General features: G+C 41.5%; 1 protein-coding gene across 3 annotated transcripts in view; it reads left to right on the top strand.

Annotated features, from left to right (window-relative positions):
- The window catches only part of lrp4 (low density lipoprotein receptor-related protein 4), a 156,851-nt gene that overhangs the window by 60,602 nt on the left and 79,817 nt on the right, over window positions 1-16,432 (top strand). For all 3 annotated transcript variants that reach the window (XM_033622077.2, XM_033622068.2, XM_033622087.2), the window contains exon 2: window positions 7,200-7,346. In XM_033622077.2, coding sequence (XP_033477968.2) covers window positions 7,200-7,346 — 147 coding nt within the window. The remainder of the gene's footprint in view (window positions 1-7,199; window positions 7,347-16,432) is intronic.

The raw sequence follows: 16,432 nt of genomic DNA, 5'->3' as shown, positions 1-16,432 counted from the left end.
CACCAACTTCTCTACGTGTTGACAGATCTCATGCTGTCATCTTGCAACATACAGTACAGGCCAAAAGTTTGGACACACCTTCTCATTCAATGCGTTTTCTTTATTTTCATGACTATTTACATTGTAGATTCTCACTGAAGGCATCAAAACTATGAATGAACACATGTGGAGTTATGTACTTAACAAAAAAAGGTGAAATAACTGAAAACATGTTTTATATTCTAGTTTCTTCAAAATAGCCACCCTTTGCTCTGATTACTGCTTTGCACACTCTTGGCATTCTCTCCATGAGCTTCAAGAGGTAGTCACCTGAAATGGTTTTCCAACAGTCTTGAAGGAGTTCCCAGAGGTGTTTAGCACTTGTTGGGCCCTTTGCCTTCACTCTGCGGTCCAGCTCACCCCGAACCATCTCGATTGGGTTCAGGTCCGGTGACTGTGGAGGCCAGGTCATCTGCCGCAGCACTCCATCACTCTCCTTCTTGGTCAAATAGCCCTTACACAGCCTGGAGGTGTGTTTGGGGTCATTGTCCTGTTGAAAAATAAATGATCGTCCAACTAAACGCAAACCGGATGGGATGGCATGTCGCTGCAGGATGCTGTGGTAGCCATGCTGGTTCAGTGTGCCTTCAATTTTGAATAAATCCCCAACAGTGTCAGCAGCAAAACACCCCCACACCATCACACCTCCTCCTCCATGCTTCACAGTGGGAACCAGGCATGTGGAATCCATCCGTTCACCTTTTCTGCGTCTCACAAAGACACGGCGGTTGGAACCAAAGATCTCAAATTTGGACTCATCAGACCAAAGCACAGATTTCCACTGGTCTAATGTCCATTCCTTGTGTTTCTTGGCCCAAACAAATCTCTTCTGCTTGTTGCCTCTCCTTAGCAGTGGTTTCCTAGCAGCTATTTGACCATGAAGGCCTGATTCGCGCAGTCTCCTCTTAACAGTTGTTCTAGAGATGGGTCTGCTGCTAGAACTCTGTGTGGCATTCATCTGGTCTCTGATCTGAGCTGCTGTTAACTTGCGATTTCTGAGGCTGGTGACTCGGATGAACTTATCCTCAGAAGCAGAGGTGACTCTTGGTCTTCCTTTCCTGGGTCGGTCCTCATGTGTGCCAGTTTCGTTGTAGCGCTTGATGGTTTTTGCGACTCCACTTGGGGACACATTTAAAGTTTTTGCAATTTTCCGGACCGACTGACCTTCATTTCTTAAAGTAATGATGGCCACTCATTTTTCTTTAGTTAGCTGATTGGTTCTTGCCATAATATGAATTTTAACAGTTGTCCAATAGGGCTGTCGGCTGTGTATTAACCTGACTTCTGCACAACACAACTGATGGTCCCAACCCCATTGATAAAGCAAGAAATTCCACTAATTAACCCTGATAAGGCACACCTGTGAAGTGGAAACCATTTCAGGTGACTACCTCTTGAAGCTCATCGAGAGAATGCCAAGAGTGTGCAAAGCAGTAATCAGAGCAAAGGGTGGCTATTTTGAAGAAACTAGAATATAAAACATGTTTTCAGTTATTTCACCTTTTTTTGTTAAGTACATAACTCCACATGTGTTCATTCATAGTTTTGATGCCTTCAGTGAGAATCTACAATGTAAATAGTCATGAAAATAAAGAAAACACATTGAATGAGAAGGTGTGTCCAAACTTTTGGCCTGTACTGTATATTACATACATATCGCCTGTTCCTATTCTTAGTCCTGGTACGTACAGATGCATGTGCAGTACAGTACGTATGATGGTTTCTTTGGTTCTGGTCTGAGCCCATGGCCTCTGCTTTTTAAAGCATGTTTGACAAATGCACGGCCTGTGATGTGGCTTTATGTTGACACAACTTCAGCTCCAGCTCGCAGACTCTAATTTAGCTCTGTGCAAACCCACACACACACATGCACATCTGAATGAAACACACATATGCTTAAAGTTACAAATCCAGCACAGCTCACAACACAGCAGTATGAGTTATCTGTGTTGTACTGTTGGATCAGGAATTAGTCTTTGGCGGGGATTTTCAGGCCTTAGTCTGTACCTGTCTGCGTGAACACTGTCTGGTAAGGTAAACGGCATGCCCCCGGGGGCTGACGACTGCAGGAAGCACAGACTGCGCGAGAAAATTAGAAAGACAACTTCACAGACAGGAAGACTTGGATGACGCCATCCCGGTTTCACTCCCGTTAGTCGAGAATTCTGGAAACGAGGGGGGAGGGGAGAGGAAAGAAAGTGGGGAAGAGGAGAAAAGACGAGAGGCAGCTGAAGGGGAAGTGTGAAGAGGGGATGGTGGAAAGACAAGAATGAGGAGAAGGAGAGGGAAATGAAAAGAAAGAGGCCATTAATTTAGTGCTGTGGGAGGGATCTGAAGGTTACTGAGCTCTCTCTGCCAGGCCCTCCTGGGTTGACTGATGCCTTTGTGAGGAGGCCAGGAACCACACATCCATGCACACATACACACATGCGCGTTCCAAGAAACTCTGGGTTTGTTGCGGCAGGCCAGTTTCAGCAAAATAGACGCATACACACACACAGATGGTCATTAATGGGCTTCAAAGTGAGAGCAAAATGGGAAACCTTTATTTATTTCCTCTCCTGGACGTGATTTGCTGTGATGTGTCTGAAAATGTGGTGACTCTGTGTTTTTCTCTGCTGTGGTGAGTAATCAGAGCACAGTGTACCGAACGTATGGACCCTGTGTGTGTGTGTTTGACTATGTATTTTTGGGACACCGTGTTTGTCTGCGCACATATGCACACTGTCAGCAAAACAGCTCATATTAAAGGGCCAGTGAGCAACGTGTTGGACTAAAAGGGATTCACTAAACAATATGTTTATGTATTTTAATGTAATGTGATTTCATTTGTCATTAATCAGAATTAGTCGATCTGCAGTAGAGAGAGACTGAGGATGTTTCATAGATTCATGATGTTTCTCTGCTGCCTGCTCAGGGCAGTAAAGCCCCCTATATATTTTGTGAATGGCTGTAACAGGACAGACTGAGCTCTAATCGCTGCTCTTTTTCTTGTGATTCACTAGATTTACTTCTAAAGGCCTCTAAGGAGAAAAATAAGTCTGTGGCTAACTGTGTCCACCGCATTAACATATGTAATTTCTGACACCAGGATCCACATATAGACACTGATTTGTTCCAGCAGGTCTCAATTACAAAATGTCGGAAATGCTCACTGATCTTACCACTTGACTCAGTGTGTGAATCCAGTGGGGAGTCTAAATTGTAATACTTGTACTCATTCAATAATACTGTAGTTCCTTTTCCACCAAAATAAGATCATGTACGCAGGTTTTTTAAACACTGATAGATTCCTTTCCCATTGCAACTAGACTAGAGCAGTATAGATCTCTGCTGCAGACAAGCATACCTTTCTGTATTTTTTACAGGTTTGTCATGTTTGACATCACAGACTGCCTGGCAATTAGGTTAGTGAACAATAGAAAGCAGCATGGAGGTTAGTAAAAAAGTTACGCTGATGACTTTGTTATATTTCTCTCTGACTTAGGAAGTCTTTCTTTCAATTTTGATACAGACGAATTTGGATAGATGTTTGAGCACTGCTTGGATTGAGACGGATGGTATATTGTGGTGGCACCTCATTGCATCTCGCTGGTAAAGGGGCTAGAATTAGTGCGTTCACCCAGGTATCGGTATCAGTGCCAACTGGAGCTGGAGCCGATAAATACCTGTGACTGCTGCAGTGTCATTTAACCCAGCTGTAATCTTTCCCATTACATACAAACGCCAAATGTTAGTGGGTGTTAGTGGGGTTTTTTGGGCCTTGGTGAAGGGACTCAATCATTTGGTAATTCATATAGAAATAGAATGCACACCATGCCGTCCAGCGCTGGGTGTAACCTGTGTAGTAGCAGCAACAAAGTTTGCTTTCACTCACCTCTGCAGCAGCTGCTCCTCTGAACTAATCCATCAGTCTGACCTGATCAGCTCTGATCAATCTGACCGCAAACTGACCATCTGATCAGTTCACAACGCAGTGACTCAAACTCTGCAAACTGCTGCTAAGGGTGTGGCAAAGAGTTCTGCCTGTGCTGCGTTCATGGGCCTGTAAAGACCTCAGAATTCATAGAGGGGACACAGATCACAAAGGGACACACCAACACTCAAAGACTGAAAGTTTGCTTATCTGTAGCACCCTCCCGCCACACATAGATTGTAATTAATGTGGGAAACACTGACATCTGTGCTCTGAGTGACAGCTGACTGATTTTCTTTCAGGTAGGTAAATTGACTAATTTTTAAACTCCCAAACCTCATTAGTCACTTAATGAATCATCCAACTGATTGGTGTCAGTGCGGTCCAACAACACTTTTATATCATTTGTTTTTTGAGGTTGAGAAAGAACCACAGGGGAAAAAATCCACTAAATAAATCACTCGTCCTACTTATCACAAAGGATCTCAGCTGGAAGCATCACTGCATTGTTCACACATGCAGATTTACACCGATTTATAAACCCTCCTCACCCTGAGATGTAAAAACTACCTGAGGCTGTACAGCTGTATACTAATGGCCATTATACTGTCTCTCGCTGTGACACATACAACACACATGTTTATGTTCTGATTTGTTTAATGAAAGCCATTCATATAAAGATCAGGTATGTTTATTGCTCTCAGGAGGTTTGTGAAGTCTCATCTGCACATGGTGACATAGTGTGTGGCTGTATGGAGTGTGTTAGGCTGTGGTTTACAGTACACAGCGCACTGAGGGGTGACAAAGACGCTGCATGGCAGAAGAAAAATGCAGCTAAATGCTAATGCTAAAAGAAAACAGAACATGAATGTAGCTGAGTAGCAGCCTGATAGTCAGACTGAACTGCTGTTTTGTTACCACTGCAATTTCTTAGTATTACGTTAGATTATTAGGCATCATACATTTGGCAGAGGGGATAGAAGTGTCACTGTTCTGCAGTAGAAACTTGAACTGGGGTCAGATTTATGTAACTTTGTTCCCTAAAGAGTGGACTGGACTTCAGAATTCTAAGTGAATCCAAGCCAAGTTTCAAGTTTTGTTCCAGTCAAATCACAGAAATATAATAAAAAAATGACAGCATCAGGCAGCATTGCATACCCAGCTTGAATATTGAAGGCCTGCGCACTGGAAGGTCTCAGCTGTGTAAAAACACTATCACACAGATTTGAAAAGAAATGTTCAGCATTGGTTGATGGAGAAAGACTTCCAGTGGACTTGCAGTTGCTCTCAGTGACTTGAGACTTAATTTGGGACCTGTTATATCAATTTTCAGGTTCTTACTTGCATTAAAGGTTTCAACTAGAACACGTTTGCATGCCTTAATGGTAAAAAAAACACCTGTATTGACCTGTATTGTATTGTATTGTGCTTCTCTCTTTAAACTCAAATTCTGATAAGAAGCCAAGTCTGCTCTGAGTGGTTCGTGTTTCTGGGTGTTCCGTATTTGCGCTCTTGGCGTCTCTGCACCATCATTGCAGCTGGGGGAATGACTGTAACGGAGAATATTGGCACTTTCCATCATGACCATCATGAAAAATTACTCTTAAGAGCTTCTAAACCAGTCTTCACACCCTCATGTGATCCAAAATTTACAACATCTGCAACCAAGATTACATGTTTCACTGGCGTTAGCATGTAGCTACATGTAGCCGTGTGGGCTACGTAAAAACACTATCACACAGATTTGAAAAGAAACGTTCGGCATTGATAAATGGGAAAAACTTCCAGTGCACTTGCAGTTGCTATCAAGGACTCGAGACTTAATTTGGGACCTGTTATGTTAATTTTCAGGTTCATACTTGTATTAAACATTTCAAGTAGAACATGTTTGCGTGCTTTAATTACTGTCTGTGCTAGAACACCTGTATTTACTCTCTGAAATGAGCTGTTTTAGGTCTAGTCTTTTTAAACTTAACTCCTAATAAAATCCCAGTCTGCTCTGAATGGTCCGTGTTTCTGGGTGTTCCATATCTGCGCTCTCGGCGTCTCTGCACCATCATCGCAGCCAGGGGAATGACTGTAATGGAGAATGGCGGCACTTTCTATCATAAGAAATTCACTGGTAAAGCAAAGTTTTCACATCTGGACATGATCCAAAATAATGGAGAAATTTACAACAGTAGCAGCGAAGATTACATGTTTCACTGATGTTAGCATGTAGCTACATGTAGCGGTGTATGCTATATAATGAAACACTAGCAGTAACGTGCCTGGAGCATATGACAGTGTAAAGAAATCCATCACTAGTCGACATCAGCTTGTATGCAAAGTAGAAAAATGAAAGAGTTTTCAGAGCGGTCTGAAGCTTAAGATCTTTGCTCAGGGGGATCACTTTTACATATGTCTACCTTATTGTTTGAAGCTTTGGCCACGTTTAATATGAACATCCTTCAGTGTAACATCATGACAGAAAACAAGGAAAAGCATAAAAGATCCCCTTTAACAAGATGTGACACCTGACTTGTCTCCACATACATTAGACTTGCCAAAGATAACACAGAGGGTCATGGTTGAGTTGATTTCATCTTTGCTTGTCATATTTTTCAGCAGAAGTTCCCAACTTTAGTCCCGTGTAGAAAGGCCCTAATAGTCTCCCGTTGTTTCTCCAGTGTTTTACATGAGCAACACTGCCTCTGAGTCCCCTGACAAACGTCGTGATGTGAACAGTGATTCAGATTCATTCTGCATAGAATCCCAGGCAGGTGGAGTTTACTGCTGCGGCATACATCAAATAGAGAATCACATTAAAGTGCGCTAAACAGATTTTTGCACACATGGCTTTGGCTTTATAAAACTTTGGTCACACATTCAGGGAGGTTGAGTAGGGAGCAGTTAAGGAGGGCGAATATATATAATCATAAGAAAACAAAGTGGGGAATCACATGGGTAAAATGTGGTTGTGTGTGTGTGTGTGTGTGTGTTACAGTAAATGTCGGCCTCCTCTGTTGTGTTGTTAAAGTCAGGTTGCATTCAGCAGCAGGTTGTGATTTTTGCTACGTGTTCACCTGCACGTTTCATACCTTCACCTTCAGTCAGTGTGACGAGTGAATGATGGAAAGATGAGCTAGTTTTGTATAACTCACAGGATCACTATTTGTTTCTATGAATTTCAGTAACAAAACAAAGGCAGTTAACCGTAACATGTCTGATTAGCTCTAACCCTCTTCTTCCTGTGTGTGTGCAGGAGTTCAGGGCAGCGCTGAGTGCTCGTGCGGGAGGAACCACTTCACATGTGCGGTCAGTGCATTCGGGGAGTGTACCTGCATCCCGGCCCAGTGGCAGTGTGACGGAGACAACGACTGTGGGGACCACAGCGACGAGGACGGATGCAGTGAGTTTGCTCTTTCTTTCCCTCTATCTTCGTTTCCTTCTCACTGTGACTTAACTCGGAGATTCATTGACTCTGATCGGTCCAATTTGAAACTTGAACAAACTAAATCTGACGCCTGTTTACTGGCTTTGATGTGATTGCTTGATCCATGTGTCTGCTCTGAGTGTATTTGGTCTGTGTGATCAAGTTTAAATCGATGATTGCCCAGTTAGTGACCAATGAAGTTGGACAGAGAGTCCTGCGTGTATAAAAGATTTCAATACAAACTTTTGTCTCTGATTTCAAAACATTTGTCGTGATTGATTAGAGAACCTGATCTGTGAGCCACCGGCTTTTTTTTAAAGGTTACTCAAGTTTTTTTTTGTTTTTTTTTACTGAAGCTTTTTATAACCTTCCTTGATTGATATAAACATGTTTTTTATTAAATGGAAGTAACCAAACATCTCAAATGTTAAATCATATAAACACAAGCATCTGTATCAGATTTTTGTCTAAATAAAATAGTCTGATTTTTTTTTTGAAGGGTCAGATCAGTCATTAAGTAAAAAAGATCACAAATCTGACCAGACATTTGATATTAACTTTCAGTATTTGACAGTTTTTGATGCCCGGTGCCATTTGACCAAAATAGTTCTAAAGATGCATACCCAGCCTCAACTGTTTGTTACTGCTGTATTTAGGGCTGACACCTTCTGGTCGGAAGGTTAATTGGTTGGTCAACATGCTCTTTTCTGACCAAATTCTCATTGGTTGGCCAATTGTATTTTTTTTCCCCGGCTGAAAACGACAGGTGCTCTCTTGAAAATGCCCAGCTGGGAGCAGTACAGTGCTTTGGAGGCACGGCGTTTTTTCAGCTGGGATGCTATGGTTGGTTACTGTGATACAGAATATACACGGAAGTTTGAATGTTAGCATTAGGTAAAGTGCTGATGAATAGAAGGCTGATGGGAGGATGGCCCCCCGCCGGTCTATAGCTATCAGTACGTTGTTGTTTAGCACTTGTACTAAGGGTGTGCCATATCATCTTGTTCACGATAATACCCTTGTAATTTTTAATATCATATGGAAAATTCATCTTGTGATACTCACTATATTTCGACTTGTTGACATATTGATGTCATACTGTTACCCACGGCAACAACAAGCATGGCTGAAAGCGAAATTATTACCGACTCCACGGTGGTTTCAAAAAGAGGAGCAGCTTCAGTAGTGTGGAATAAACTGTGGCGTCCTGAATGTTTTATGAACAGCCCTGGACTTCTCAGACTCTTAGCGACTTACCGCTCAGAGGGAACTCATTCAGCGGCTCCTCTGGCAGCAGCACAGCGTCTCTCCCTCTCCTCTCTTGCTGTGCACACACGGGAGTTGGTGTCTTCAAGTGATTGTGTCATAAACCTTTGGTAATGTAAACCTACGTGACGTTCACAGCTCGACAATAAACTCCTGTGTGATAGTTGTGGTATCGTAACAGCCGGTCACAGGTTACAGCGTGATGATTAGAGGAGAAATGGCAGAGCATAAAGGTCCAGGTGGAAAAAAAAACAATCATTTAGGATTTTACTAAAAGAAGGAAATCAGCTGTTGATTTATATATATATATATAGATCCCAGGGGACATTTTTTGTATTTGGGAGCTATTTAAATGTGTAATTTGTGGTTGATTTTATTTAGTTCAGCTATTGATATTGTAAGTTACTGTTGTTGTTCACAAACTAAAGAAATGAGAGATCATTTTTGTTTGGCTTTATTAATTATTTGAAGGCAAACTGTAAAACTGTATCACTTATTTTGTTACAATTCTATTTTCTTAAATTAATAGTGTGTATATATATATATATATATATATATATATATATATATAAACTATTCGTTAAATTGTCAAGAATATCAGAATATCGTTACTGCAAAAATACCCTGAAATATCATAATTTTATTTTAGGGCCATAGCGCCCAGCCCTAACTTGTGCTAAATGTGTTGTGATGTTTATCCCACCCTCCTTCTCTGTAATAGTACAGCTGGATAAAAAGTGACAGTGATGCTCAGCAGTATACCCAAAGATGAACATTTATCAACTCTTAGCAACCAGAATAAAACACTAAACATGTAGCGCTTAGCACAGATGCTCAGTGCTTCTGCAAACTATTGGCATTTGTATTTCAGTGTAGATATGCAGTGCTCATATCGTAAAGAATTAAAAATAACCTTTGATGGATACACAAACTACTGGGTCGAGTGCTGTTGGTGCCACGTGGCCAATTTCGTTAATCTAGAGATAACGTAGATTTTTTTTCTCCCCAATTAAGCAATCGATTGTCAACCAAGATTTTATTTTAACTTAAGCCCTAGCTATATTTCTTATATAGGTATTTCTGGATGGATATTAAATTTGTACTAATGTGATTTTGGTTTTAAAGGTTTTTCTCTCTAATTTTAAAACCTAACTTGAACTTACTGGTTGAACCAGCCTCATAAGTCATGTTTGTACAGAATAAATCAGCAGTTCTCGTCTGAATATCTCCCCTCAAGCAAGGCCTTCAACTCCCACCACTTAACCAAGCCTCCAGTTGTGCTTGGCAGCTCCCTGGTGCAAATTTGCGTTAAGTGCGTGACTTCTGAATTTTTGCTAGAAAGGTACAAGTGTGCTCAGGCAGAGTTTTCCTGCATAAATAGTCCAGAATAGTAAGAAAAAAATATAATTGGGCCCATATGGATCCCATCATCACCCAGTGAAACAGTGAATGGGTCACTGGTCCAGGCGGGGTAGTATTTCTGGTGCAGAGGCAGAGCGAGGCGCTCTGCGTGGTGTATGCCCCATGCAGAAAAATGCTTGAGTGACTTCTGGCACCAGACGGCGTTTGGCTGGAGGGAAGTCTTGGCAGCAGAGCCAGACAGGAGTATTTTCCTGCAGAGCATGTCAAGTGGAGGAGATCTTCACTGCTCCTCTTTTACACTTCTGCGTATCGATGTGAAATGTCAATGTGAGGGTCTCCTTTTTCATTTTTTTCCCCCGCTGGCTCATAGAGTAGAGAAGTAGACGCTGCCCTTTTGTTTGACACTTCCTAAGTCTCTTTGAGAGGTGTGTGGTTGTGTTTGTGTGTGTGTTGATGTTCTGTCTCCATCAGTCTTCCTCTGTCACATTAAGCTAGTTAGGGGTTGGGAGAGGGGATGCTAAGTGTTATTGATCTCTGGCCGGTTGAATGTTCAGTGAGCCTGATTGCCACATATTGATCTGCGTTACGTTACTTATTTAAGGAGACACATGGAAGCAGCTGACAGATATCAGAGCATCTAGCTGGACCTTCCTAATCCATTAGTATCGTCTGATCGATTCTCTGGTCCACCGCTCTGCAGCCGGACGCCCCTCCTCCTGGACTCACTCCAGTCAATCTCGTAACCACAGAGCTCATATCATCACAGAGATTCATGTTGGGACTCCCTGAAAACTTCATGTGGAAGTTTTAGATGATGTTATTTTACAGCATGTAGCAGTTCAAGCTTTGGCAACCTTCTTGACCATCTCAGCCCCTGCTCTGAGTGCATGTTCATGAGTTTCTACTGTATATGATGAGTGTCTACTGTATATGATGACTTCCATGCACCTTTGTAAGAATATACAACAAAAATCCTGAATTATTTTGGTTTGATGAAAATTAAAAGTTTGACTAAAGGTTGAAAAATGAGGCAAACTAGACTGAATAATACACACATAGCTACAATATGAGATCACTTTATTTGATGCATGTCAAGTATAAAGGTGCCCCCTCATCTGTGTTGATTCTTGTTGTTGGACATAATTAAGTCCATAAAAATGTCGATATACTTTTGCAGTATTTATTTTCAGTATAATGTTATGATGGTCAATTTTAGAAAGTAGCAGCAGTCAGGTTGTTTCAAGAAGTCTAGTTGCAGTTTCAGCTGTTCCAGAAATTCAAGGTCTAAGTTTATCTTCGTCAGTCAATGATCACAAAAAATGCATTAGGTTCTTCTTTAGGTTTAAACTTGGGGTTTAAGCAAAGATTAGGTTAATAAACCACTTCTTAGGTTACGATTTTAGTAGCTTATCCAAATAGTGCTGAGACTACTCGATGGGCGCTGATGAGGATGCGCATCAGGTACACAACACACTGCCCCCGAATGAAATACCAAGATTTTAGGGAGTCATGATTCATGTTGTTGCAGTGGCCCGAAAAAAATACAGGCATAACCCTTAAGTATTTATTCCCACACAAATGTACTGTCCTGCTAGTGCCTCCGCTCGTCCAAATGATCTCTATTAAAAAATCCATCTCGCACTGCGAGTCCCCAGATTAACTTTAGTTGCACAATAGAGACATTTCAAATCTTATAGCAATTTGAAACTTGTGAAAATGTGAAATTGTGGCCTTTTCAGGTTCAGATTTGTAAATTGGGAACAACTAAAGAAATGAAATATGTCTATCTGGATACTTCTGGCATGTTTGAATCTACACTTAGGCTGGTACTGAAACAATTAATGGGTAACCATTTTGATACTCAATTACTGGAGGAGGTATACTTTATTAATGCGGGTGGGAATTCATTTTTTCGCTCTGTTGGAGGCCTGGAATACACACACATGCACAAACAGGATCTATACATGCATTAAGCGAGGGGGCTGCCTTAGTCAGGGGCACCTCGGCAGCTGCCAGTCCACATTCCACACTTGGTCAGGATGGGGTCTTGGACCAATGACCCTCTGCTTCCCAACTTAATTCCTTATGGACTGAGCTCCTAGGAGTAAATCCAGAGAAAGAGATCAGATTTTAAGACTTTGAAGCTAACCGAAAGATTTATTTCCTCAGATGATGAAACAAACTACCTGAATGACATTCAGTGTGTGTTTGCGTGGTGTGTGTTGTTGTGTCAGTGAGGAGAGTCGAGGCCCATGTGACTCTGCTTCTATTATGCTGATTGAATTAAGAAGTCGGATCATAAAACAGAGGAGTAAAATTTTATGTTCTTGTCTTCTAATCACAGTGAATTATTAAATATATGGAGACACAAGGCGGAGAGAGAGCAGTTTCCACGTTCTGTGTGTGACCGTGAGAATGCAGAATCACAATGAACACACATACACACACACACACACACACACACACACACAAACACAGACGAATCTCTTTTCAGCAGAATCGTAGCAGTGTAGTTTGTGGCATCCAGACTGTGTTTGAACTTTAACGTATTTAGCTTTTACACTAATTCAACAGTTTCTAGAGAAAGCACAATTGTCCTGAGTCACAATGGAGGAATGTGTGCCTGTGTGTGTTTGTGAGCGTGTGTGTGTGTGTGTGTGTGTGTGTGTGTGTGTGTGTGTGTGAGACTCAGAAGAATAGGAGCGGAGGCAAAGTGGCCGACTGTGGCCATGAAGCTATCCGTGTAAACTTCTGATCTAATTACGATGTGGGAATCATGTGGAAATTGTGTAGTGCAGATGTGGCTGGTCTATGCGTGTGCTTGTGTCGTGTGCTTGTGTTCTCCCATATAAAGTTTCATGGCTGCACGGAGACCAAAGAGGGAGTGGAGAAGAGTTGATGAGGGACTGAAGAACATGCACGAATTCTCTTTGTACGGGCTTGTGTGTGTGTTTGAGGAAAGGATAAAGTATGTGGTGTTGTGTATGTCAGTGTAGGAACTCTGTCTACTTTTACAGCCGGCCGCTCTTCTCCTCGCCACACATGCAACATCTGTCTGTTTGTAGTGCACCACACTGGGTAGAAGGAGGTGGGGATGATGGGTGCTGGGTGATCATAAATCTGTCCATTTAAAAACAAACATTTGAAGTTAAAGCACCATGCCAGGGTGTTTCTGATTTTTCATCTCCCCAACTCTTGTACTGGTTGTGTTTTTGCCGATAATTTTAGAATGATTGAACTATATATCTGAATGTGTCATTCCTGCTGTTTCAGACAGCCACTGATTTCCATTTATCTCTGTTAAGTATGAAAATCAATTAGTAGACTCTTGATTCTTGTTTATGTTGTGTTATCCTTCACAGAGAACATCAAGTCTGCATTATGTTTGTTAGGGCTGCATCTAACGATTATTTTTATTGTTGGTTATTTTCTCAAATAATAAGTAAGTTGTTTGGTCTGTAAAATGTAAGAAAATAGTGAAAAATGCATTGTTTCCCAAAGCCAAAGGTGATGTTCTTCAGTGTTTTGGTGTGTCCTCAACTAGGGCTGCAACGATTAGTCGACTAATCGATGACTAATTGACTATTAAAATAATCGGTGACTATTCTAGTAGTCGACTTTGAGTCATTTTTCAGAGAAAAGTACTGTAAAAGTACCCCAAAAACTCTTATTGCAGTTTCTTATGTTCAAATATTGGCAGCTTTACACACTCTCCCATGATGCTAAAATGTGAGTGAGTGAGTACGAAACAAGACATTAGATGACATAATTTTGGGGTTTGGGAGAGACAGACCGACATTTTTCAACATTTTAACACATTTTTCGATAAAATGATTAGTCGACTAATCGAAGAAATAATCAACAGATTAGTCAACAATGAAAATAATAGTTAGTTGCAGGCCTATCCTCAACCCAAAGATATTATCCTGACTGTCACAGAGCAGTAAAGAAACTGGAAAATATTCACATTTAGAAGCTGGAATCAGAGAATTTTACAGACCTTTAATTCCTTTTACATAAATTTGTTCAGCAAAGATGGGAAATATGATCAAATTCTTCATTTGAACCAATATGAATATTACTTGTATAAAAATTAGGCTTTGAATAACATATCAATTATGTATTATGACACTCGTTTCATGGCACTTGAGGGTTACGGCACCCAGCATACAGATGCAAAAAGCTTAATCCTGTTAAAACAATATTCATAACTTGGATTAAATTTTATCAAAAACACTTGATTCTTTTAATTCGTGGACCCTTACTAAAAGGAATATGAATAACTTACCGAGTAATCGAGGACGGGACACATGTTCTGACATCATGCCAGCGTCAGAGGAAGGGAGTCACCACTTGTTGTTTTGTCACGCCGGTTAATCTGAAGAAATTATTGTCTTCTCCGGTAGTCATGGTATCAGTAAAATGAACTGAACCGAGCTAACAATGTGTAGCATCTCCATATTGACATTGATCTAAGCAGCTAACTAATGTTAGCTCAAGTGGGTAGTCAACAGTCTGGTTTTATACACCTGAAAAACTTCTTCAGCAGGCATCTAATTGAGACCACATAGATCGTTTGTCCCTAACCTCTTATATTCGGCTAACAGGAGCGTTTACTAAATTAGTGCATCCCCCAGACGCAGGAGATCAACATGCCTCATACCTGTAAATGACAGAATAGGTTGTTTGCCACTGACCCCCAAAACAACTTATATGACCATGAACAGTCGCTGTTTTTTTAGCATGTGATTAACGTTGTGAAACAGTCGCAGTTTGGTTAGTTTAGGCACCAAAAGTACTTGGTTAGGTTTAGAAAAAGATTATAGTTATATATGACAGCACAGCATCCAGTTGCTAATGGCTAACGTTAGCCTACTGTAGCATAGCCTCTGAAACATTAACGTTATCTTCCTTGTGTGTTTCCACTTACTAGTAACGTTAACACTACTATCTAACGTTAGCACTGTAACCTTATTCTAAAACTCATCAGTCATCACTGACTCCGGTTGAGTTTTAAAACTCCAGGGTAGCGTTTGACTGTCTTGTTTGTAACGTAACACTCGCTCTCCTCTTCCGTGTATCTAACGTTACCTTGCCAACGCCAACGTCTATCATAGACATCATGAGGACGTAATGGAGGAGGGGGGAGTAGGCCTTTGGAGGGAGGTGGAGTTGCAGGAGGAGGAGGATGGGACTTTGGAGGGAAGCGGGAGTTGTGGATGTTCAAAGATTTTCTAAGTGCTGTGTGAAATGCAAGAAAGGTAAGAGTAGCTTTAACTTGTGACGCAAGTTAAGTACATTAAGTAGGTTGACCTCATAGGCAAGTAAACACAACTCAGTGTTGACTTTTGATTATACATGGGACACAGAGCCGTCTTGGTTAAAGTCCTGTGTTTGTTTGACCCTACCGTCATCCCACCACTTCCCTTCGCAGACTTTGTCAACCCGGTCTCACTCCAAAGTTGTTGGAATTCGGCACACGGTCAGTGACTTCTGGCGTCAGACACCGAGAAAACTAAAAGGCATCCTTTCATGTTGGCATGATATGAGGCCGGTTGCCGTTGTTTTTTGTTTTTTTTTACCAGTGCCCTGCAGCATCAGGGGGAAACGTTGTTTGACAGCAACGAAAGTTAAGGTGACGAAAGTCTGAGTAGGGTGCACTAAACCTGGATATGTGATGAGGTCAGAGTGCGAATGTGCTGTCATTGTCGCTCTTTATACTACATCTCTTGGCTTCCTTCTTTGCTCTCGTCATAAATACTACGGCCACTAGAGGTCACCTAACAAAAAACGTAAATGGGATTGTAATAAGCTGCTTGTACAAACAAACCTATGTGATCATTTTTGGGTGGAGGTCAGTCTCTGTAATTCAGATCAAAAGCAGATTGATCCAACGTTGCTGAGGGGTTGTCTGGAATGAATATCGTTGCATAAACATGGCTGAAAGACAGATGTCCTTCTCCCCAACCAAAAGTTGAGCCAGGTTTCAATTTTTTGGCGGCGGACCTTGTGCCCTCTGTGTTTGCACCCCTGCTGGGTCAACAGACTGCCCTCATTTAAATTAATGAGGAGGCTGCATTTTTGTACACAGGACTAAAGTCGGTCTGAAACTTAGAGAGAAGATGAGGCAGTTGATGATGAGCCACAGTGCAGGGAAAAAAAGCACAAAAATGAGCACATGGCACAAAAGATGTAACAAAAAGATTAGATTACTTTACATCTCTTAGTTTCCTGACTGAAGATGATACAGGTATCTGTGCCTCTTAGCCGGCGAGCAGGAAGAGCACGTTACAGGGTCACACATCTCAAGGACAGGACACTAATTAGCCCTGATGAAATTTAATGAAGGCATAACTCACAGATGTTTCATCAAATTGATAACACCCCTTTTTTCATTGATTCAGCTGTCTGAGCTCGGGAGGGGGTGTACACAG

This window comes from Epinephelus lanceolatus, chromosome 2, assembly GCF_041903045.1.
Source record: "Epinephelus lanceolatus isolate andai-2023 chromosome 2, ASM4190304v1, whole genome shotgun sequence".
Lineage (NCBI taxonomy): Eukaryota > Metazoa > Chordata > Actinopteri > Perciformes > Serranidae > Epinephelus > Epinephelus lanceolatus.
Note: the sequence above shows the minus strand (reverse complement) of the source record. Positions and strands in the feature narration are given on the sequence as shown.